The sequence below is a fragment of the Cyrtonyx montezumae genome, unplaced genomic scaffold (assembly GCF_038088225.1).
Source record: "Cyrtonyx montezumae isolate F1298 unplaced genomic scaffold, pur_monq_1.0 scaffold_18, whole genome shotgun sequence".
NCBI lineage: Eukaryota > Metazoa > Chordata > Aves > Galliformes > Odontophoridae > Cyrtonyx > Cyrtonyx montezumae.
The window spans coordinates 11,071,688-11,095,956 of NW_027071914.1; the positions used below are offsets into that span (position 1 = coordinate 11,071,688).

The following is a 24,269-nucleotide window of genomic DNA, read 5'->3' on the forward strand; positions in this document are numbered from 1 at the left end:
AATAGAAAATACAGCAATAAGAGCAGGGCAGCACAATCCTAGGCTGCAGCAAATGAGAACGAGCTCAAACGTAGCAGCTGTAGATACAGAAACAAGGAAAGAAAAACTGCTTACCTTTGGAAGGCTGCAGGTAGTCAGGGATCTCCAGCAAAATACCCTAACCTCCCCTGCCATCCCTTAAATGAGTTCTGGGAAGGGGTGGATCCTGGCTCCAACCCTTCACTCAGGAGCATTGCATGCACCTGAGCTCCCCTGGGCTGGCCTTGCCTTCCCACCAGGTGCTCCATCACTGCTTCAAGCTGTGACTTAGCATTTCTGCCATGCAACCTTTTTTGGCAAAACAATATGAAAACAGCAGTTATAAGGCTAGATTGACCATTTTTCCCTTGCTGCTAATTCACAGGAACTCCCAGTGTTTGCTCTGAGCTAAACTATGTTTCAAGATGACATGCTACTCTTCACAAATGATGTCCCTTTCCCACCACATGCTTTCTCTTTTATTCAGCTGATTTTTTGTTTCCCCTAATTTTTGTTCCTTTTGATCTTCATGAATGTAATGGCTTTTAGACAGAAACATTATTTGTGTTTGTTCTTATTGAAAATGTCTCTGCTGCTTTGTGAAGCACAGCTGAGAGAAACCTTAATTTGATAAGAATTACTATTTTACAAAAAGAGTACTGTTGCATTAGCTAAGCACTGTATTTAAATTGCTTTTTGGTACAATGGGTCTCACTTGGACTATTTGGAAGTTCAGTACTGTACATGGTAAGGTAGAATTGCACTAATAAAATCAACTGCAAGTGCATTTCATCTGCTATTTGGTACTTCCAGTGCTTTATAATTAACTTTGGTCAAAAATTACCCCTTTAAGCCCAAGGGATTAATTCTCCCTTAACTATATTTGTGTATGACAGGAAAAACAAACATCCCTTGGTTTCCCAGCCTTGGATAAGCAGTTTATGGCATTTTTTAACCTACAATAACTGTGGATGAATTCCAGTCTGTGATTGCCTCTTATAAAGTGAATTTCATGCTGATTTCTTTTTATTTAACTCCAGGAACATAAACACCACAAACTAGGGTTCCTGCAACACACTCCTAGTGCCCGGCCTGGCACAGTCTGGCTATGGGGGAGATCTCTATGCTAGGTCTAAACAAGGCAGTTTGGGTTGAGGAAGCACATTAGTGGTCTCCCAATAAGGGTCCACCAAGCCCAGGTACAGGTGCTCTTGTACAGCACCCGTTAGGCATACACCCCTCCTGCATGTAGTAGTTTAATGTCCTCTTGTTATTTTTTTACATTGGATCACTCACTTTTTAATTATGCCCCCACCTCCAATTATTTCCCTTCATCCCCATTCATCAGGTGGTCCAGCCCTCATCCCTCTCCTTGAAGGATGTCTCAGTGGCAGTGAAGGCACTGATCCTGTGATTATCAGTTTCTGTTACTCTCCTTAACATATACTGCCCTTTTGGAAGAAGACAAATGAGGAAGCCTGGTGGTTTCTGTCAGTGTCAAGGAACAGCTCTCAAGACAGGCTCTTACCAAGATACTTGGGCTCTATTAAAACAATCCAGTGAGAAAATACCACCTTGAAGTCCACTTCTATATACAGGCAATCACAAGGATACCAACTTTCATTACGAAGAGCCAATACAGATTACTCAATGACTCTTAGGTCATTAGTAAAGAATACTATACATTACAAAAAGAAAATATGAACCACTAATAACAGCCACCCCTGCATTAAACCAGGCATTTATGAGATCTGCTACTCCAAGTACAACTGATAATGGACTCTGTAGGATTCTTTTTTTTATGGGATACACGAGCCTTTCTGCAGCATGGGAGTTGTTGAAAACCTCCTAAAGATTTAGCAGCAAAGTCCAGACTTGGGTCACAGAAGCACCAAACCAGTTCTTGCAGCCTAACAACCATCTTATGGGCTTAGTGTGTGAGAAAAGCCTATGCACATATTGCCACTTAAATTTTCTCCATCTAAACTGCTGCAGACAGAAAAGTATTTTAAGAAGGGCACAGAGAGAAAAGGGCCACACAGAGCTTGCTGGTGTGCCAGGAGGACAGCTACCTTGCCTGTCCCCAGGAAGGTGACCATCTTGTAGAGCAGCCACTAATAAATGAATTAGAATACGCGAACTGAAGGTCATTCATCAGCTAAATGGGGACAGAAAATCTATTGAGAATGTATGTGCCATTGCTCAGAGGGTATCAGTCTTTGTGATGTCTGTGTATGACTGAGGGCTCGTGGGATGGAGAAGAAAAAGAAGGGAAGAAGCAGAAATGACTGGCACAGTGGCATACTGCCCATGTTGAAGGGGAAATCAGTTTGTCTGTTACACAGAAGAAGAAGGGAAAGGAGACATACAGATGGTCTAGCTCCCAGTGGTGACAGGAGCAGTTGGTCTCCTCTCCTTCTGTAAGTGACAGTTGTTGTCACCTTATTTTGAAGTCTCCTGAAGAAGAAGTGAGAGTCACTACGCTACTGAAAAGAGCAAAGGGATGAAAATGGATTGTGTAACTAATCTTAACCGTTTGGTCTAGGAGCGGTGATTGAGGCTGGTGGCACTGGTGACAGCCCACAATAGCTGACTGTGTACCTCTCTCACAGAAACTGCAGCCTAATAAGGAAAGAAAGGTTTCCACTATTTCTTAAAGAAAAAGGTCTTTTAGAGTCAAGCCAGCTACTGAGTACACTTTGATATCAGCTCTGGACCCATAGGCTACCATCTCACCTTGGCCCATTTCACTGCACCATCTTTTTAACCAGGCTTAAAGACACCTTATGCACACACAATGCTATCAAAATAGGAAAGTGCCAATGAATGTCCCCCCAGAATAAGGTTTCTTCCTCAACAAAATCTGTGCTGTACCCAAAAAGTGCTATTTCACCTAAGAATGCTCCAACAAACTTTTGTATGTGTAGGGAGAGAAAGATGGTTCTTGATTTAGGGAGGAGTAAAGGATTTGCTCTCAGGAAACTTTACTTTCTCTTGACAGTGCTACCCACGCTTCTTTTCCTTTCAGGGTGGCAGAAAAAAATATCTATTTTTGCAAAGATAAGATTTCCAGAAGTTTATTAAACACTTTAGGACCCTTTTGGCCCTTTTTCAAAATAAATCCTACTTACTTTCAAAAGTACTTGCTTTACTTAAAAAGGAAAAAAAGATCAGTTTTTTAAACGATTTTTTTGAGTCTACTAATTTCAAAGAAAGCCAGTTATCCAGCAGCTCCTTACAAGAACAAGTAAAATAACAAGAATTTAAAGCAGATCAAATATCAAGCCCTTGCATGCATACCACCATTAATTCATTTCAATTTCATTTAGCTTAATTCTCTTTGGAATAGGAGCACACTCAATCAGATTAAGGCTACTTCAATTCACATTTGTCCCCTTTAACGCGACACCTTACATTTATTTGGATGAAAGTCTCCTCCCACATTCAGAAAAGTCCTAAGCAAGCAGAAACTTGGACCTAAATCACTACTGGTAACGGGATTTGATTGTCTAAGTTATTTAGATGCTAATGGATACTTGAACCATGACTGTGATTTTATTTTATTTTTTTCTGATGGAAGCTTCTGCTGAGATGGGCTGTACCAGCAAGCCTTTGTCACTTAAGCTTCACCCACATGTCCACGCAACCCATGAGTGCTCTGCAGATCCTGGAACTGCAGGAACATGTGGCAGCATGGCAAGCTGAGCAAGGAGCCCATTTCTTCTGTTTTTAAAGGAAGTATACTGAGACTGAAAAAAACCACAACGTGGTGTAAATGTTGCCCTTCGTAGAACTAACTCTCACTGTGAACTGACTCCCACCACTGCTGCCCTTCTGGTCTGACATGTGATCCTCAGGGCACAGAATGGGAACAATTAGTGTTTCTGGAGAGTAACTGAAGGACAGCAATAGGCACAAGAGAAGGCAGCCAGGGTGTTGCTCATCATTCACAGTAATCTAGCCTGGGCTATATCTACCACCAGTAAAAGAGCAGAGAGAGTTAATGAGAGCTTGTCTCACATCTCACAACACAGCTTCAGCTGCCCAAAGACTGCTTCACCCCTAGTGTGCTCCAGGACAGGAGTATCTGCAACTCAAGATCTAAGGACAAGATGATGCAGATTTTTTTCCCCTCTTTTTCTCCCTCTTTTTCTAAGCAAGAATAATTAGAATACTGACAGAAACCCTCTACAGCCCTTTTGGTGAGAAGATTTCAGGAGATTAGGTCGTTTCTTTCCAGAGACCAATCATCCAAACTAACATGTAGAGACTTTACTTTTTTATTTTTATTTTTAATATAATGCCCAGCATTAGATCAATTAGATTGTGGGAAAACTGGTTCTCAGGAGCTGTGCTGTTTCTCCCTCCTGATATTGTGCTGTCTGCAAGTGGTAACTCTGCAAGGTTCAGCAGTGACATGCATGCACAGCTAGACTTGGTGTAGGTCAGGGAGGGTTTGCATTTCTGCAAGGCAGACAACGCTGGATAGCATTATTATTCTGCTGTTACACCCTGTGATTCAGCACAGACTCCAGTACCTCCCTGCACACCAAGGAGAAAGATTTCTCCGTTTCTTTCCAAAGGCTGAGCCCACAACAAGCAGAATGTGCTACATGGGAGAAATGGTGCTCTCATCACCATGATTGCCTATAGCTCTGTCATATTAAACATAAACATGGAAGATCCCTTCTCTTCCATGGCATCCCCTTGGTGATGCCATCCAAAGCAAAGCCCCAAGTTCCTGTGCAAAAGCAGAAGTGATGCCCAGCGGTATGCGCAACTCCAGCAAGGTGCCACTGAGTTACCATTAAACCATATTCCAAAGTTTACCTTAGTTCCTTGAAGGGGTCTGCCCTGACATTGGGAGTTTCTATAGATTTAGGGAACACTGTGCCTTCTGCTCCTGAAATCACAAAACAAAACAGAAGACAAATTGTAAACATTACAAGCTGTTATCAGGGGAGTGATTATCAAATCATACCTAGGTGTAATTTTAACCTGACCCCATTTCCCCATTGTCTGTCCCCACTTCTCTCTTGCACAACCCTTCTGTTCCCAGGAAAAGCTAAATTCTTATTATCTGAAATTTGTTGTCTTGATTACAAGTTACAACTGAGAGTTTCCTGCAAACTGCACTTTAGGCTGCAAAATTTGTATCCTGAATATGCGAAGTGTTTCCTGATCTAATTGATGCAGGGAGCCTGGAACAGATACCTCCTTAATAACCAGTCCAGCTACATCTCTCGCTAATGAACCTGGATGCATGTCATGAAATTATTTCTTTTTGCTGGACTCTGAGAGATACTCAAAGGAAAACCAAATTTTGGCAGAATCACTGCAGGTGTCTCTCAGGTCCCCTGTTTAATTGTTCTGATTGTAAAATGGGCATCTAATCAGAATTGTTCTCACTTTGCTTCCAGCCACTAAATGTTCCTATGACACTGCATGCCAACCAGTGGGCACTGCATGAACACAAATCTCCACCTTTCACCTATAGATATATAGAGACCCAAACACCTCAGCTTTTCCTTCAGTTCTCCAAAATGTTATGGCTTTCTGTATCATTCACGTGAATGTGAATCATTCCTGTTTTCCAAACTTCTTATTGCTCTTTTCTGAACCCATTCCCCTTCTAAAACATTCTGCTAGAGACCTCAGGACTGGACACAGCAGTCCCCAGGGGGTGTCACTAACGCTCCATGCTGCAGAATGTCACTTTAGTGCTCCCATTGAAACACTCAATGCTAACACATCAGTGAATGACACAGTCTTACCCATGCAGTGAACAAGAAAGTCATGTTCCTGTTGTCTAGAACATAGCTGCCTACCCAGGCAGCAAGTTTGACCTACATTCCTACTTTTAGACCTTCATTTTTATATGCATTTGCACTGTGACCAACTAGCCATTCATCATCTACATTCATCACAGCAATTTCAGCGTCTGCACACAAACTGCACCAGTGGCATTTTTTAATGTCCTTATGTTTTTCCTTTGCTAAAGCTTCTGATGACAGCTACAGACCCCGACAGGATCATTAAATATGTTTGAGATTGATTTCAATATTTGCTATTAAAATTGTTACCTGCGAACACTTTGGAAGATAATGCAAAATGTGAACACAACATTTTTCTGCATTTACTGTTCTAAGGGAGAAACACTCATGGCTTCAGTATGAGTACACTGTCTTTGCATTGAAACAGACTAACCAAGCCATCCCTCTGGGTTAATAGAAAAAATCAGAATGGAAATAATCACTCCAACATCTGTAAAACAAAGACCAACTTCTTTTGAACCTAGAGAAAAACAAAGTAATCTCAAAGATGACAAAATCAGTCTAAAGTTTCAAGTTTTATTCTTGGGAATTGAAATTGATCCTATGGCCCAATACAGATATTTAGCTCTGAAGTTAACTATAAGCCTTCATCGTTACAAGGTGTCAGAAGCAGCTGCAACTTGCCAACCATGAAGGTTATTATTATCTGATCTGTCCTCTCTCAACAGTTTCCAAACAATTTAAGTCTCTGTTTATCCACAGAATTGCCTTGGTTATTAGCTTTCCAATGAAACTTATCAAAAGATGTAGCCTGCACATATTGCATAATAAAATAATGATTTTTGAGCTGAGGAAGAAGAGAAAGTGCCATTGGAGAGGTGCAGAGATGGATTCTTCCACTCTCCCCACTTGTACTGCTCAGCAGGTGACTTTGTTTACACCAATACTTTTCATTCATTTTTACACACTGAGTGTAAGATCTGCAAGTAACCAGAACACCTGCAGATTAAGGAGAACTGGCATACTTCTAATGACCTGGAGTGTTCCAGTCTTTCATTATTTCTTTGAACACAGAAAGCAGCTCTGGAAACAAAGCTGGTGGAGACTCCAATGCAGTCATTTCAGGAAGACTGAAAATAAAAAAGCCTTTCACCCATCCACTGGTTTTCCTTTCCCTTCACACAGTCCTTAAACCCTCTTCTCCTGTGCTCATCATTCCCAAATCTGTGGAAGAGTTCCCTGTGCACTGGGAACAGGAATGGGACTTCCAAATCTTTCTGTTTCACTCCTTTGATATGAATTAGAAGTGAATGCTGCCTGCCTTGACAGCATCAATTCTTCTAATTCCCTCTTAAGCACAGGAGATCTCCCACAGGGCTGCCTCTCCCTGTCACTGTGTAGGACAGCAGCCACGAGCGATGCTGACGAACCGGAGCTGCACCATCCCTCCCTCGGCTCTGGCTGTCATCAGCTGAGGGTCTCTGAGGGCTGGCTGTCATTCAGCCACTGGAGAGACATGGGTGAGTGCTTCTTACCTCTCTTTTTCAACCTCATCATGATTTTACTTGTCCCCAGTTCTTTACCAAGGAACCCACAGATGGACTAAATGCTCTGGAGAAGTCCATCCTTTGTTTCACCCTGCTGCCTGATGGTTTCACTGGATGCTCATTCTGCCTTGGACTCTGAGAAACAGTAAATAACCATTCTCCTTTCTTTTCTATTCTACCTGAAATTTTCTATACTTGAAAACGTGCCCAATTCCAGCACTTCTCTCTTTTCCATGAAGAGCCTTGGCCTCTGCTTAGGGGATCAGCAGCTCCCTCTGTGCCTCCACATGGCAATAAATGTTTGGAAGAAATCAACTACATTGGACATTTGTGCCAAAGTCTGGCTCTCAACCACTATAGATGTCCCCAGCCAGGCAGAGACAGCATCAGTGTTGGACTGTGTTGAAAGTGAAATCTTAAGGCTAGAGGAAGTGCCCTCATTTAAAATTTTCACTAAAGGCCCTGGCACAAAAAGAAGGAAAGTTTGAGGTAAATATGCTGTCAACACTGACTTAGGTTGTCCTGGCTCTGCAGAGGACTGGGATGTCATGGTGAAATGAATGAGTAGCCTTAGGGAGTAGAAGAAGAGAAGAGGGTGAAATTTAAAAATAGGAACCTAAGGTCATGTGCTTAGAGAGAAATGAGGATTTCTGCTCCATCCTGGATGCACCCTGAATGGGAACTTCCCATAAAAAGGCCATAGGCTACTCATGATTCATAGCAATAGGAAAGGGCCAAATGAAAAGCAAGCACAACATTAAACTGAATGAGAAGAGGCAAGACTAACAGGAACACGGGGACAGGAAAAAACTGGCATTATTTTAAGAATAACAAGTGAATCCTTAAATTGAATTTCATGTAGCCTCCAGCTCATCCTCACTTGAGGAGAGTGTACAGAGAGAAAATACAGTGACTGCAGGAACTGAAAAAGCCTGCCCTACAAGAGAAGACTAGAAAGACTTGGCTTTTTAGTATAGGAGCATGATGGTGAAGGAAGGATATGAATGCTGTGTATAAACACATTAGGGGGATAAATAACACAAAGGAAAAAGAACTACTGGCCATAGGCCAAAGTTGGCATGAGAGCAAATAGCAATAAACTGGTTCCAAATATATTTGAGAAGAAAAAAGCAGTTTTTTTTTTTTTTTTTTTTTTTTTTTTTTGGCAACAGAGAAGCAAAAAAAGAAACAGCTTTTCTCTTACACTGCATGGGACAGACAACCTAACAGACTTGACAAACTCATGACTACAAAGTGCGGGATCTCAAATCCAGAGAACAGGATTTTCAACACTAGAAGGTGCTTTACCATCTTGCATTCCCACAAGCTTATTTTCATTACTATCTACCCAAGGAATGCTGGGTTTTGGCAAACAGTATTAATCCACAGCTCCAACAATGGAAGACTTAGCTGCTATGATCTCCCTTCTCAAGCAAAGATTCTATATCTGTCTTCTCCTTTTGCTAAATATAAAACAAATGTAAATTAAATTTACTATTGTATAACACAGCTTCTCCTTCCTGAATTATCTGTTATTAAAACATTTGCTATCCAACATGAAAAATGCATAGTAATAAAATTTCCATTTCATTGCCAAGTATTGAAAATATTTTTTTGCTTTGTGAGACTTGCTGCTGCTAAGGGCAGCTCACCTGCAAACAGCCAAAGACATTTAGAAGAAAGCATCATATAATTTGTATTTAAGCATACTGTATCATACATCCCTAGGCAATAAACTATTCCTTCTCACAGCATTATATCAGAATGATTCCTATTAAATGCCATATCTACTTGATTCCCTCTTCTGACACTCTCTAATTTACCACCAATAAATGTTCATAAACAGTTTGACTGAAAAATCCATACAGCCATTTCAGCTTTATTTTAAGTTCCATTTAATGTCCCTCAAAAATGATTTCATCAATGTGTTTCCATTAGCTGGTTCTCTGCCCAATAACTTAATTCCACACAATCAGTCAGGAACTTACAAAGCATATGACAGCATCTACCTAAAATGTTCTGAATCACCATGAAGATTCACTCAGTGAATGCCTTTTTTCCCCCCTCTGGTACATGACGTGAGGGAGAACAAAAAGCAAGAACCTTAAGCAAGGAAACATTCAGTGTTCAATCTCAGTCGTTCTGTTTTTGTTTTTGCTTTGCTTTCTTTTTCTCTCTTTCCTTCCTTCTTCCTTCCTTTCTTTTTCCTTCCTGTTAGTTCTCAATTGGAATTGGCCAATCAATCTCATGAGCTCTGTGACGAAGGACTGGGAGATTACGAACACACTACCAAGGCAGAGGCTCTGATGTGACCTCAGCAATGGCTGGATGCCAATAACTCTGTAGGAGGGACAGGAATTACAAAGGCTCCAACAAGAATGCAACATGCAACTTTCTTAACAAGCACAGATTCAACAAGAGGAAAGTGAGAATCAACAGTTCAACTTTCCCAACTGCTTTTTGCTTTCCCCGTGTCCTGCAAAAGCACCTGAGCTACATGACTCTGTCCTGGCACCACCTCTAGTGCAGGGGCAAGGGCCAACCCTGCTCCCCCAAGCCACAATTGGGCTCCAGCCCCTGTGATGGGATCCTGATCATATACTGCTCCCTCAGCACAAAACTGTTGCTCTAGACTTCTGCTGCTATCAGCTGGAACAGGGAGAAGAGCTCAGACACAGCACAACAATAAGTATTTTTGGACTAGCAATTGATGTTCAGGCTGTCAAAGGTAGGTGGAAATCAGCTGAACAGCACTTGGGGGTGAAAAGAACATAGTAGGAAAAACATCAGGTCTCTCTTGGGTGGAAATGTACCTGGTTAGCTATTCCCCACTTTCCTATTTTTGCTTTTCCTACACAGATTATTTTCCCAGTTTGTGCATTCTTTAAATAATGATGCCACATCTTCAGTACATTTTTAGTGTTGTATAGCACTGCTTTATAATGAAATTGGGACCCCAGAGCCGTGTGCCAAACGTGGTGATTAGGTTGGCTTAAGGGTATCTTCTCTTTAGCACATTGCCTTAACATAGCACTGTGCAAATGAGGGGAGAAGGAAAAGGATTTGTTATGATTTTTTCTAGCTAAAGTCAATAAGCAATGTATAGTGTGCTGATGATCTCCAGAAACTACTTCCATTTCCACAGTTATTGATCAGGACATATACAGCAATTTGTTCATGAAAATACCCATCTGATGAGGCTCTGCACTCTGCAGATCTCATTGGGGTAATATGTGACAGTCTCAGAAAGGTGTCTGGGCAAACAGATATCCAGGAAGTAAATCCAATACAATATAGGTAGAAATGATTTGTGCCCACTTCTTTTAATTCCTATCTTTAAAAGCCTTATTCATCCCTAATTTACGTTTTTAAATGGATGAACACAGTAATTGCTGTTGCTCCCCTTGAATCCCATCAAATCTGAAATCAATGAGGTCTATTTCAGGGCCCAATAATAATAGCATGGCTAGGTTAACCCACTGCGCTGAACAAAAGCCATAAAGCTTCGTTCATATTTCTTTCTTCTATTGGATAAAAATGGTTCACTGCAACAGTATGTCTGCATACCTTTGTGCCAAAGTGTTGAGGAGCTGTTCAAGGACAATTATGTAATGAATCATGTACACTATCAATAAAGATGTTTTTAAAAAAGATGCAACGTAAATTATTTAGAATCTGATAGCAAATATATTTCTCTTCTTCATCATCTGTATCTACGGATATCCCAGGACTTCAGATTCTGGTCTTGGCTCCATATATGCACATGGGGACTGAGTCGACCCTTAAACATTGGGCTGTGGTTGTGTCAGGCCAGAAGGGAACTCCTTGTGTCTCCAAACACCACCAACTCCATGGGATGGAGGAGAAGCAGTTATCTGACTCATAGTGCTGAGAAATAGATGGATACTGCTTTAAGCTAGGCAAAGCACAAAGAATAGAATGAGCTGCAGGATCTCAAATGAGCACATGGGTCATTAGTGATGTGTGTGACTGTAGACACGTGTTGAACTTGCAGCCTAGCTTTAGTGGTTGAGTCCCTGACAAACATAAAGGGAATAATAGAAAAGAACAGGAGGGCTTGTATCCAAACTGAGAAAAGACATATGAAGAAAAGTTACTACAACCTATGCTGACCTCTGGATATTTCTGTCTCATCCAGTTTTGGGGTCCTTCAGTACTTTTTCTGCAGCTCAACAATAGCAAAGTCATCACTGATCTCCTTTGAAGCTGATCTTGGCATTCTTGTGTAAATTTGCAAATAAACTCAGGAGAGCACCTGAAGTGGGAATACCCAGTGGAAATTTATCAAGGAGAATGTTCTTTTGGCTTCAGACAGATCAGGTTGTGAAGGCTAAGGAAGGCACTCAGGAAATAAAACATAAATCTGCCACACTTTTAAATTTGATTTTGGTGTTTGGTGAGTGTACAATATGTTTCTTTCATAATCCTTGTGACATTTAATCAATATTAATCTGATGGTGGATGATTCTTCTTCTTCCTTAAACAGGATTAAGGTAACACAATCTGAACACACATTTCAGCCTGGACTAAAAGCCTATACACTTTACATAAATGCTATCCTTTTTGCCTGGAATGTACTTTGAAGCAAAAGCAAACACGAAAAACCTTATTGGTATTTCTTCCTCCTGACACACATTGTTCTCCCCAACAAAAGACAAGTTTACAATCTGGATAAGTGGGTTTTGAGAAAGAAGGGCAATGTTATTTGAATTTACTGTTAGAAGGAATAGACAACAGTGACTAGATAGACCTACTGCCCTGAAGGCAGCGCAGTGATCAGAAGTGTTCACTGAAGGACAGCACAGTTTGTTCAAGCTGTGGTCATTCTAATTTCTTGCCTAATAAAAAGGGAGATATTTTTTTCCACTCCAAACTCTGGAGGAAAAAGCAATCCAGTTCAACCACATCCACTTTTTATAAAAATATATATTGTTTCTGAATTGTTATTCTGTTACTGCTGATTGCAGATTAATAGCTTTTTCATGCCTGACTTTTAGTTTGATATATCAGTAGCATAATTCCTAACTGAAAGCAAGAAAGAATTTTCCTGTGGTTTTAATCATTGACAGGAATTATTTCCCCTCCTCCCTGCTCCTTCTGCTATACATGATTTTTTTCGAGCACCACAGCTATGCAATGAGAGAAAGGAGATGGGATGAGATTGCATTGGCATGAACGAGGGCTGCAAACAGTGGAGGCTGTTCCCAGTCGTGGCAGTGCCCGTGCTCAAATCTTTTATCTGCATTTGTCAGCACCTTTCCCCAGTTTTCTCATTTTATTCTCTGTTTCTTTTCTGCAGGACCAATGGCTACATGACAGCTTGGCAATTGCTCCAGGACCGTATTAGTACTACTGCTTAATTACCTAAAGAGAGTGAACAGCGAATGTTCATAACTGCTTCCTAAAGAAGTTCATACATCTTCAGCAAAAGGTCAAATGCCTGTCCAAGCCTCGTGAGCAGCACAGCTAACATGGTCACCGCATGCTCATTTCTCTTGCCAGGAGCACAGAAGGGAGCTCTGAGCAACTGCTGTGTCCAGGTGTCTCTGAAGCAGCCCAAGCAAGCAGGAGCTCATTTGCAACTGGAGGAACTGGGAAAGCTGTCTGACACAGAGCTGATGGTCCAATGTTTGCTTCCAGAAGCACAGCACGGAGCCACAGCCGTGCTTCAGCTGCATGAAACCTTTTTGGGGACGGTTGCAAGATGCAACTTTTCAGCTGCTTTTGCACAGCAAAAAGATGGGGGTAAAAAACTGTTTCAATCTGCTAGGAATGTATCACAGCAACATTTCTTCTTTGAATAAACTATCTGCAGACCTATAGAAAGGATATGTTTTTTTTTCAGGAAAATGTACAAAATCCAGTCACAAAGATTGAAGCTTGCCATGCATCCCCAGGCACAGAGTTGCAGCAGACACAGTGCTGAGGCCAGAAAGCTCTGTTTCCTCTCTGGCTCAGCTCTGATTTCAACACTTGGCTACAAGAGTTACTCAGTCTGCCATAAACAAATCAGCAAAATACCATTTTGAAATCATAATGGCTGCTGTAAAGGGCAACTGTGCATGTTCTGACCCATAAATAATCGCTTTAGAAGAAGGGTGCAGGCAGCAAAAATGGGTGGTAATTCCTAGGAGTTGTTCTATTTCCAGCTTACACCACACTCTAAAATGACTGGAACCAGTCAAATAGCTTTGTACCTTATTTTCATGAAATATAACTACTCTTGAACTCATTAAAGTTACTCTGCTGTAAATATTGCAGCAAACATAAGCTAGGAAAAGTATGCCACAAAGCTACAAAAATGGTAATATTGAGGAAATGCGAACAGGGATCTCTAACTAGGCTGCTGTAGCAACAGCAGTTCTGCAGGATTTCTCTTTTCCTCCCTTCAAGCTAATTCAAGGCTTCCTAAAGATGTTTGTTATGTGAAGCTTTTGAGACAGCTGGGCCAGTTTACACAGACAAATTAGTTCACTACACTCATATAAGTGGTGTTTTTTTTTCCCATTTAAAGCAAAAGTGTTGATAATGCTTTAAAAAAATCCTTCTGTGAGTACTAAAACACAGCACTTGTGAATAAAAGGTGCAGTTACTGGTTGGTTACTTGAAAGGAGGGCATGAAAGATGTTGACAAGGCTGAATCTTAGGAAAAATGTCTTCTCAAAAAAAGAGGTGATGCAGTGGCACAGCTGCCCAGGGAGGTGGTGGGGTCACCATCCCTGGAGGTGTTCTAGAACTGTGGAGATGTGGCATTTAGAGATACTGTCAGTGAGCATGGTGGGATAGGTTGATGCTTGGAATAGATGACCTTAGTGGTCTTTTCCAACCCTGAATTCTTTACTTCCAACTTTTGGTTTCTGTCATTCCAAAATTAAAGACATCTTGTAGCCAGGCATGGTGCTGGAGAGGGCTGCAGTGTGAGGTGGTGGGTCTCATATCTGTGGAGGGGCTCCTTACACTGTGGGATGAAGGACACCCTACTCGACTTAGGATTTTCCACATAACTTAATTTTTGTTATTGCATAATTTTAGAAGAAAAATTATAGTGAGAATCACATTTATCAACCATCCAGCATGGGAACCATTTGGGGAACAATCCTTGCCTTCATCTGTAAGAGACAAGAGATCTTGCGGTTTTGTGATTGCTCCTACCCTTATCATAAAGAAAAAAGATAATCTTAAGAATGGTTCAAAAGTGTGGTCAGTGTAACAAGACAGCCTGCAGGAAGGCATCCTTGCTGTTTTTAGCTCAGCTCATTGCAATGCATGTGGATTCCCTACAAAACTTAGCCAAAAAGAAAAAAAAGAAAAGAAAAAAAAAAAGGTTTATAAATCCATCATAAATATTAAACACCAGAGTATGCTGGCAAGTTTCCCTGAAAACAAACTTAAAGAAATAATCTCCAAAAAAGATGTCACAGCCCCTGGGAGAACTGACACTGGCATGTCTTCAGATGTTGTCTCATAAGGCTACATTAAGCATCCGACCAGATTTTAATTTCTGTAAAAACTCATGCTAATTTAAATTGCTTTAGATTTAATTAAAAATGCTTTTGTATAGAGATAATAATGTAACTCTGTTAATTAGTATCAAGTGGCATCTAGAGGGCATATTTAAAAACTAATCTGGAGAATAAATAGAGCTAATTAACAGTCAGAATAATGCTTTATGATTGTCCTTTGTTTATAAATGCTATCATATTCAACATGCTTATTAAACAAAATTAGTAATTAATAAATATTAAAGTTAATTTTAATGCTCTTTTAACTAAGGGGAATTTCTTCAGAACATTTTTCACACCATGTGAACATGCTTCAATTCTTATGGGGGGGAGAAGGCAGAAAGAGGAACCTCTGTATGACAAACCATGGAAATTCAACTAGAAGTAGCACATTCATCTCCCATAGTGCTGACTGTATGGGTTTATGAGTTTGCAGGGGATACAGAGTGAGGCATTAGTTTGTGTCTACTTGTTACTTGCCAAGCAGGAACCACCACTGCTGTCCCAGAGGAAGAGTGGCTGCAGAATCTGCCAACAAGATCTCAACACTGCAAGAGCAAACTAAGAGCTGTGGTTCGAAGGGGTGAGGACTGCTTTGAGTTCTATTTCAGTATCTTTTAAATGTGATGAGGTGCTCAAATACTGCAGGATGGAGGACTATACAAGAAAGTGGTGCTAGAAGTGATGATGCCTTGCCATCCTATCCCTTGACAAGAGTGGAGGTGACAGCTGGGCAATCGCATGCAACAGTAGATGAGCTTAGAAGAAAAAGGGCAAGCCAGATTTGGCAAAAGATTGCTTCCATATGACTTTTTGCAGGCAAACATGAGGTTCTTCTGAGTCAGCTGGGCCAAGGCAGCTGCTGGGCTTTGAGCAGGGCATGGGGAACTTGTGCTAGTTCTGGAAGAGTTCATGCAGATGTCATCAGAGCTGACCGTGGCTGAAGGGCTCAGAGATACCACTGTCTTCAAACAGAAGTTACTGCTATCTCACCTATGATGATAAATTTGAAGGGATCCTTTAAATCAAATACAACCACTGAAGTAGTTCCACCTGCATCATGTTTGCAAAGAGGATCAACTCCGTCTTTCAGTATCCTTTAGTGGTTAAAAATAAAAAATAACTTCCCCCCCAAAAAAGAAGAACAGAAATAGAAGGCCCTTTCATTTGGTAATTTGCATACACATAGTGCAATTTTTGAAGCCTCATCAAATGCAACGTCCTACTTGTATCTGCTTGTTATCCATAATTCTGCATATTCCTCCTTTTTTCAACGCCTTGCTAATGATGAAAAACCCTTTAGCTACTCAACGCAGAGTCCATTTCCAAAAAACAAAGCTACACTTCTGTCATGTCAAGGCTCTAGCATTACCTTGTAGAACAAACTTTCAGAATCAACTTTGAAGAGCACACAAAGAAAAAGTAATTATTGTTAACAAGATTAAAAGCTAGCCACAGGTCCAATAACTGCTGCTCTAACCTTTGCAAGATGACTTTCATGCCAGATTGCAGACACACGCTTCCTTCTGTAACAAGTACGTGTTCAGCCATAACAAGAACAAGTTGAGATTATTTACATAGTGTAGATAGATGTCAGCAGACACATACTGGCAGTACCTGAGATCCCAAACACCAGAGAAATGATCAAAGGAATTTATCTGTGTACTACAAGTTGGACTAACCTCAAGTGCAGACAAAAGCACTGGAAGAAATATGAACATATGGTATAACACTTCCCAGCATGGCAAACAGCCATGGCAGCCACTTTTGGAGATATAATTAGATTGGGGAAGCAAAGCTGGAGAAAAACAAAGCCAGGCATGAACTGTGAAAGCATTTCAGCTCAAGGTCATTGAAATATTTGCCACATAACATAATCTGTGATAGCATTCTACCTTTTCTTTTCTGATTGCCATGCCAAATAAACCCTCAGAAACACAGCTGAAAATAATAAAAATGGAAGTGCACTACAGCAGTTAGTTAATACTTTTGATGCTATTTATTCTGGAGACTAAAACAAGGCAGGAACTCAAAATAACTATCAAAAATAATTGCTGGTTTCTCCAGAGCAGAAAGCAAATAAAAGCAATGTTTTTGCAAGTACGTAATCTGGAAAGGAGTACTTGTGACTTGTAAACAAAAGATTATGTATTTTTTCAATGATATAAATCTCTCTCATTTTAAGGCTTCCAAAAAAACAAACAAACAAAAAAAACAGTTAAGATCATTGCTCTTTGAATTCATCTGCCCTGTGTAAAACTGCATGACTTGGGAGATCTGAAAGGCACTGTGTGAAAGGAGGACTGTGACAAACGCTCCCCAGCTCTGAAACACTGCATGAATTTGGAATGGTCCTATCCAAAGTTTTCTACTGAAAAAGATGCTGCAATTTTTTCAACCCTTATCTCAAGAAGCTCACCTAATTTGGGTATACCTGATGACTAAACTGGCCCACTGTGTACCAACACTGATTTGCAATTTGAAAGAGATACAGCTGCCCTTTCTAGAAACAGGAAACCATTTGGAACAGCATAACACCAAATAGTGAAAAAATTAGGGTTGGATATGAAGTCTCATTCATGATGCCCAGACTCTGCAGCCTTCATTTTAAGCTCTCTTATACTATACATAGGGTTCAGTGCAGGTGAGTTGGACACGATTATCTTCAAAGGGTCCTGCCAACTCAAATGATTCTTCTATGATCCTATACTAACCATACATTATCTAATATGGAATAAATAACAATAATTAAAAATACTGTATACCATTCTAAGCTCCTTCACTGATCCCTCTGCTTCCAGGAACTTAATAGAGAAGTAAGGAGGCTGTGGCACTGCTAAGAGGTTTCTCCTCCCATGCAGGGGACACTTAAGCATACCCCTGAGCATAGCAGGAGATGGCTCAAAGATGCACAACATGGTCTTACATCTGGTTAAGGAAAGCTTAAGCAATGTAAAGGCCAGCAAACTATTCAGAGAATAAATATGGGATCTTAATTCATATTGACTTTCTCACTGCAGGTCTCTTCCTCAGTGTTTGCTTTAGAATGAAGAAGGAGCTGGTGACAAGCGGGGAGATTAAAAATACAAAACCTAAGGATTCCCTCTTCACAGAGACAGTGGTTGCAGCCATGAAAGCATTGGTGCAGTGAACCACACTGTCCCAGACCCAAGAGATAAAGTAATCTACTTTCCAAAGCTGGTCTTAAGGTTGTTTTACCAGTCCAGATAAAACAATTCCAGGGAATTTTTTTTCTGAAGGGAAAATACCATGTTGTGCAAATTAGGAAACTCCTTAGATACAAACTCCTGGCCATTATCTGCTTGGGAAGATTCAAAGCAATAAAGACAGCAAACAGCTTTCTACAAGAGTGAAGGAAAATCAGGCAAAACTACTACATAATTTGAGGTGGTATACAATAAAAAAGTGATTTAGTGAGTAATCTTTTACCTAAAACTCTCAATCTCTCTGCTCCGACTACCACTTCGTTGTCATCCGCAGAAAACAGCAATTTTCCAGAGAGGGTTTTCACCTCGAATTTTTGGCTGTGTGCTTCCACTGCTTGGGGACCTAGAGAGAAGAGATTTAGTATAAGCTTTGAGTGAAAGTGGAAGAAAACCACATAGTAGTCACCATACATTTGATAACCCCATTTGCTGACATTACTCTAATGGTTCTGCTGACACAATCTGCATCCAGTTCAACAAGCAGCAATGCCTGTGCTTTACAGAGGGTGACCACTCCATAGGAAAGGACACCCAAGTAACCCCTCAATCATTACACTGTTTTTTAATGCTTATGTATGTCATTAAATCACTATTAACCTTGGCACAGCTGGGAAATTTTTACCAAAAGATGGAAACACAAATAGCAACGAGTGCACCCAGCTACACTTTGAGAGAAGTGGTACACCTTGCTTGGTCCTGTTAAATATGATACTGCTGACATGCATAGTCCAATTTCAAAAAAAACCAACAAGCACAACACAAAACACAAAGAAACAACAGCCAGAAGCAACAGCACAAGCGTGCTCTGTTTTACAGCTGCAGTTTAAGCTTGGTCCCACCTCCCCAAGATGGTCAACCCTGGGACCATTGCCCCCCTGGAACTGCAGAAGGATAAGCCATGTAGGGAATGGAACTGAACCACGTGTAGGCTGAAATGAATAGCAAGGTCTCCCACATCTTGGAAAGTTTTCAGATGAGTAAAACTTTCCCTCAGAGCTCTTATTTTAATTCCACAGCTTTTCCTGCAGGCTGCTGCACAGCGCAGTGCTGAAAGCCTCCAGCAAAATGCACTGTCATGAAGCCTGAAAAACATCAGCTGCCCAAACAGCAATTCTGTGCAGGTCTGTGGCTCAAACACTACAAAGAGCAGACCCCTCAGTTACCTGACCTCAGCTAAGCTTTGCACAAATTGCCATCTTACAGCAGCCCCACACAGCTCAGGACAAACCCCAGCCTCCCTGCAATGTGATACTACACAGGAAAGTGACTGGGCTTTGCTTTACCTTTGCCACCTTCCTGAAGAGTCTCATTTCTTCAAAGTGGGTATTTTCTAACCCATCTGTACCCAGTGTTTGCCTGTATTAGCATCAGAGCACAAGGACTCATGCACATGGTTTGGACTACAGAAAAGTGAGACCCTTGTACATGTAGTTCTGCAGAAACTTAGAAAACCTGCAGCCATCCTGAGAAAATATCATACTGTTGAGTTTTAAATTTGCTTTTTATCTCACTAATTAACTGCCTCCACATTCATCAGTGCAGTACACGCTATCTAGGACCACGTCTTCCCTCTACGTGTGAATCAAAGCTGTTCCAAACCCAGAAAAGCCCTCAGTGACCAGGACATCACAGCAGGGACAACACCGTCCAAGTCCTCTCAAGCTCTCCTGAAAAGGAGGTTCTTAGGGGAACCAAATACCCTCTTGTAAGTACATGCAGAACCAGCAAACTAAACAAGTTCTGAATGTGAAAATCTGCAAGTTTGGGGATGAATTTATTCCCTTCCTCTAGGCTATTTTCATGCATGCCACTTAAACCACTGTTTTCTGAAGCTGCATATTTAATTATTTAATACTGTGACTAGAGGCCAAACTGCTATTTAAGCAAACCAAACATCTCAGCCTCGTGCAGAAACAGCATGTTTATGGATTAGTGGCTCTGCTACAAAGCAGTACTTCTCCCAGTCCATAGATAAATCTCAATAAATAAATATCTGCCCTATATAACACACATGCAAATATATATGTATATACACATATACACACACACATATATATGCATTTTAGGCTCTTTCAATCCAAATTACACATGCATCCATTCAAAGGCTGCTGTGCACTGGGGATTAATGAAACACCCATTTATCCATCAAACACACTAATACTTGGGAGCATCAGTGTTCTTCATCTGAAGGAGGGCATAAAAAGCTCTAAATTGCCCAGGGTCCAAAACCAGCCACAGTCAATCAGCACTGTTCCCAAGGTCTTAGGTAAGCTAAAAGAGTTTCAGGAAAATCCTGTGCCTGCTAGGACAGAGATGTCAGCCTGCATATGTTCTTCTTGACCCTGGAGTTGTACAGCTAACCTTTCTGTCTCTGGATTGGCTTTCAAATGAAAACGATGGTCTGCTTCGTTATCAGACAGCACCAGCCAGCTGCCTCTCTAGCACTGCTTTCATGTCTCTACCTTTGTTTCTACAAAGCAGAGCAAAGTTTCCATTTGTTCTCCACAAAGACACCTGGGCTCCCCTCCGGCGAGCTGTGTGAAGCCAGCACAGCATCCCACAACACACCTGCTTTCATCTCTCTGTAACAACTCCACACAGCCTTTCCCCCTCCTTACCTGTTACAAGACGAGTGAGGACTTTTGTCTTCTCATTGAGGATGTTCACTGTAACGTTTCTGGCAGACTGGAAGTATAGTGGGTTGCCCTGGAACAAGACCATAAGAGCAAGCACGTGAGATAAGGACAGATTCATGGCTAGGGATGGGGTGAAGGTGCAGTTTCAGCTGCTTGTGCCCTTGTGTCCATCTGTGCCTGTCTCATCATCACACGGTGCTGATGAAACCCAGAACAGAAATGAGCTTTTCCAGAAGTGGCAGGAAAAGGTGCCCAGAGACAGGCAAATTTCCTTTCCCACTGCTTTCCACACTCCACAAAAGCATACTGGTGCAAGGGAGTTTTCTGAGGCTCCATATATTTGTGTTAGTTTCTGATCACAGAATCATTAAGGTTGGAAGAGACCTCTAAGATCCTCTAAGACCCAGTCCAACTGTCCACCCACCAAAATTGCTCACTAATCCATGTCCCTAAGTACCACATTTACATTTTTCTTTACTGCCAGTATGTGCCAATCAGCTTTCTGTCTTAAGATGCGCAGGTGATGTTGGACCTGACCTCAGTTTCCTGAAGTTCGTGGTATTTTGAGAGGCTGATTACAGCAGTGTGTTTCAGAGTCAAACCTTCAATACTGCACATAGCCTCAGATGGCTCCAATGCTATCTACACTGCATGGACACATGATTCATGCACAGGGAACTGTGAATGAGAAAACCTTGCTAACGTGCAGAAAGTGCCTTTGGTCCCAGAGCAGTTATCAACCATCCAGCACTAACAACCACCACCATCCACGCTGGGATGCTTCAGACCAGACCCATCCCATCAGGTCTGGAAGCAGAATCACAGAATCGTTAGAGCTAGAAAAGATCACTAAGATCACCTAATCAACCATCAACCTGTCCCCAGTGTGCCCACTAAATGCAACAAATCGTGAAGCCTTCCCCACTCCTCACTTGATTACACCAATTTCTGCCTATTTTTCACATGTATGCTTTAAATACACCTCTGAGAAAGGACCTAGAACAGCTGCTAACACAGCAGAGCCATGCAGCTACCTGGCACCATCCAGCTCAGGTATTTCTCCCACAGAGTGAAGCCAAAGGAAACCCACAGTGAAAACCATCTGGCTCCTTCTGTGTGCAAACACATCCAAGACACCTGGGAATCTGTTTCCTCCAGGCAGCCCCAGTTCTCACAACTGGGTTTTCAAAGGCTATTAGCCACCTAAGGCACTAACATGGGGTGACTCCAACTTAAATCAGCCACAAGTCTAATGTGTGAGGCAGAAATTCACTGCCAGCATTTCTTCATAATGTCTAAAGCAGGCAGCTGAATAAACTAATTAATCAGCTAAGCCAGAGGATTAGTAGAGGGGGTGGAAGAGCAAGAAAAACAGCAAGATGAAAATTCTATGCCTGTGCACTTCTTACACTGCACTTTCTTCGCAGTGTTTCAAAATCTTTCCATTAAAAACGAACATTCAGGATAGGAGTGGAGGAGAGTGTAGGTCAGGCATGTTCTCCTTGCTTCCTGAATTTATAAGGAATACAATTAATATTTGTATAGATGCTGGTTTTCTGGATCGCAGCAAAAGAATTAGGCAGCTTGCATATAAAGGAGCACAAGGACAAACTCTTTGGAGTCATGCACTGGAGATTCAGTTGCTGAAGAATTCCCTGCAGCAATGAAAATGAAACTAAAAACCTCACCCCAAATGACATTGCATGTGCACAAATATTCATGACAATTACATTTGTGGCTTCAAGTATTTGTGCTGCATTCACGCAGGAGATCAGCCTTCTAGGGAAAAAAAAAGAGGAGGGGAAATGGCATTTACTCCATTGATTGTCACTAGAACATTAAGGCAACATTCAGACTGCTTGCAACTGAACTATAATGTAAAACTAAAAATAATTCAGAGAAAGAATTCCACATCATGACTTCTGGACCCTGGACGGGTTTCACAATGATTTACTCAACTCCTCACACACTAAATGAGGACAAACCGTCCCTATATACATCTGTAATGTATTTGACAGCTTAAATTACATATTATCTGAAATGAAAACATCAGTAATAACTTACAAGTAAAGAAAAATTGTTACCATACAATCATTTGAGTTGGAAGGGACTTTTAAGGTCATCTGGTCCAGCTCCCTTGCAATGAGCAGGGACATCTACAGCTAGCAATGACTAGTAAAGATTTTGCTCTTTTCTTAATTCACTTTGGGTTCTTCTACCAAGCACCTGGGAGTTAATGTTGATGACTATTTTATTCTTAATGGCATAGTAAAAAAGATGGCTTTGCTTGAAAACCTGCTTCCTCTGCCATTAATTCTCTCCAGCCCTGACCAGAGGAACCTAATTCAAATACCACTAGAAATAGCAATTTACTGCTAGGTTTTCATTTTACATGTACAAATGAAGGATATTTTAAAGACAGATTGCTACAACATACATAATCAAGAGTCACAGATGGGACTGTGACCACTATGTAGCATAGAAAGGTCATGTTTTTGACTTGCACTGTTTGACTTTTTTATGGAGTTAAGCAAGCAAATAAAGTGTTTTGAAAAGGCCAGGAAACCTTCTAGGCAAAATTAAAGTAGGAAAAATCATTCAAATCCCAAAACTGGTTAAAACTTTAAAACTCTGCTACTGATCTGCATAACTGGAGGAGTACTGCAATATAAACCAAGTATCGCAGAAAAAAAGCTGCCCCAAAGAAGTCTTACAAGATGAGATAAGAGCTGGCATCCATCTACGAAAAACTTAAAATACATAATCATAACTTGAAATGTTCATCCCAGCACAGTCACCTCATTCACTGCTTTGGAGCTCAGATTCATGCAGCTTTCAAAAAAAAAAAAAAAATTTCTCTAATGGAAGAGTTATGTTTTTATTGGTCTGCAGAGAAGGAACATTTCAAGCACTTAATGCAACACCTGCTCTCATTTCCATGATTCTTCTTCCATTAAGAAATGAAAATAGATGAAAAAAAAATGATTTGCTTTTGCTGAAAATTCTGCAAATTTTGTGTCTATCATCTTCTGTTTACAAAGGTAACAATGTGACATATTTTACACACTGAACACTTAAAAAATTTCCTGTTGCGAGTTTAGTGATGATGCCAGCTTCCTCCAATCACACACACAGGAATTAACAGACTAAAGCATTAATTCATTCTTAAAGTGGTTAGAAATAATAAGTGAAAAGGAGAAAGCTTTCAGTTCTCTTAGCATTTCACGTTATCATGGCATAAAGTTGAGCATTGTGGCTCACTTCAGCAAATGGAAATCTAGATCAATAGGGCATCATAGAATAACAGAATCATTAAGGTGGGAAAAGACTGCTGGGATAAAACTGTCAACCTGTCTCCACCATGCCCACTACCCCACACCCCTTAGTGCCTGTAAAGGACCAGCAAAACCACATTCTGACATTCTGGGGCATGCCTGGAACGTGTGAAATCACAAACTTCATAGACTGTTAGTTAGAATACAAGCATGCAATAAATAACCACGATTGTAATCATATCACTACAAGATATACCACATTTCTGAAC

General features: G+C 40.9%; 1 protein-coding gene across 3 annotated transcripts in view; it reads right to left on the reverse strand.

Annotated features, from left to right (window-relative positions):
- SGCD (sarcoglycan delta) overlaps positions 1-24,269 on the reverse strand; it is a 299,559-nt gene that overhangs the window by 27,242 nt on the left and 248,048 nt on the right. For all 3 annotated transcript variants that reach the window (XM_065734696.1, XM_065734695.1, XM_065734697.1), the window contains 3 exons: positions 20,708-20,795; positions 18,313-18,432; positions 4,849-4,921 (listed from right to left, as the gene is read on the reverse strand). In XM_065734696.1, coding sequence (XP_065590768.1) covers positions 4,849-4,921; positions 18,313-18,432; positions 20,708-20,795 — 281 coding nt within the window. The remainder of the gene's footprint in view (positions 1-4,848; positions 4,922-18,312; positions 18,433-20,707; positions 20,796-24,269) is intronic.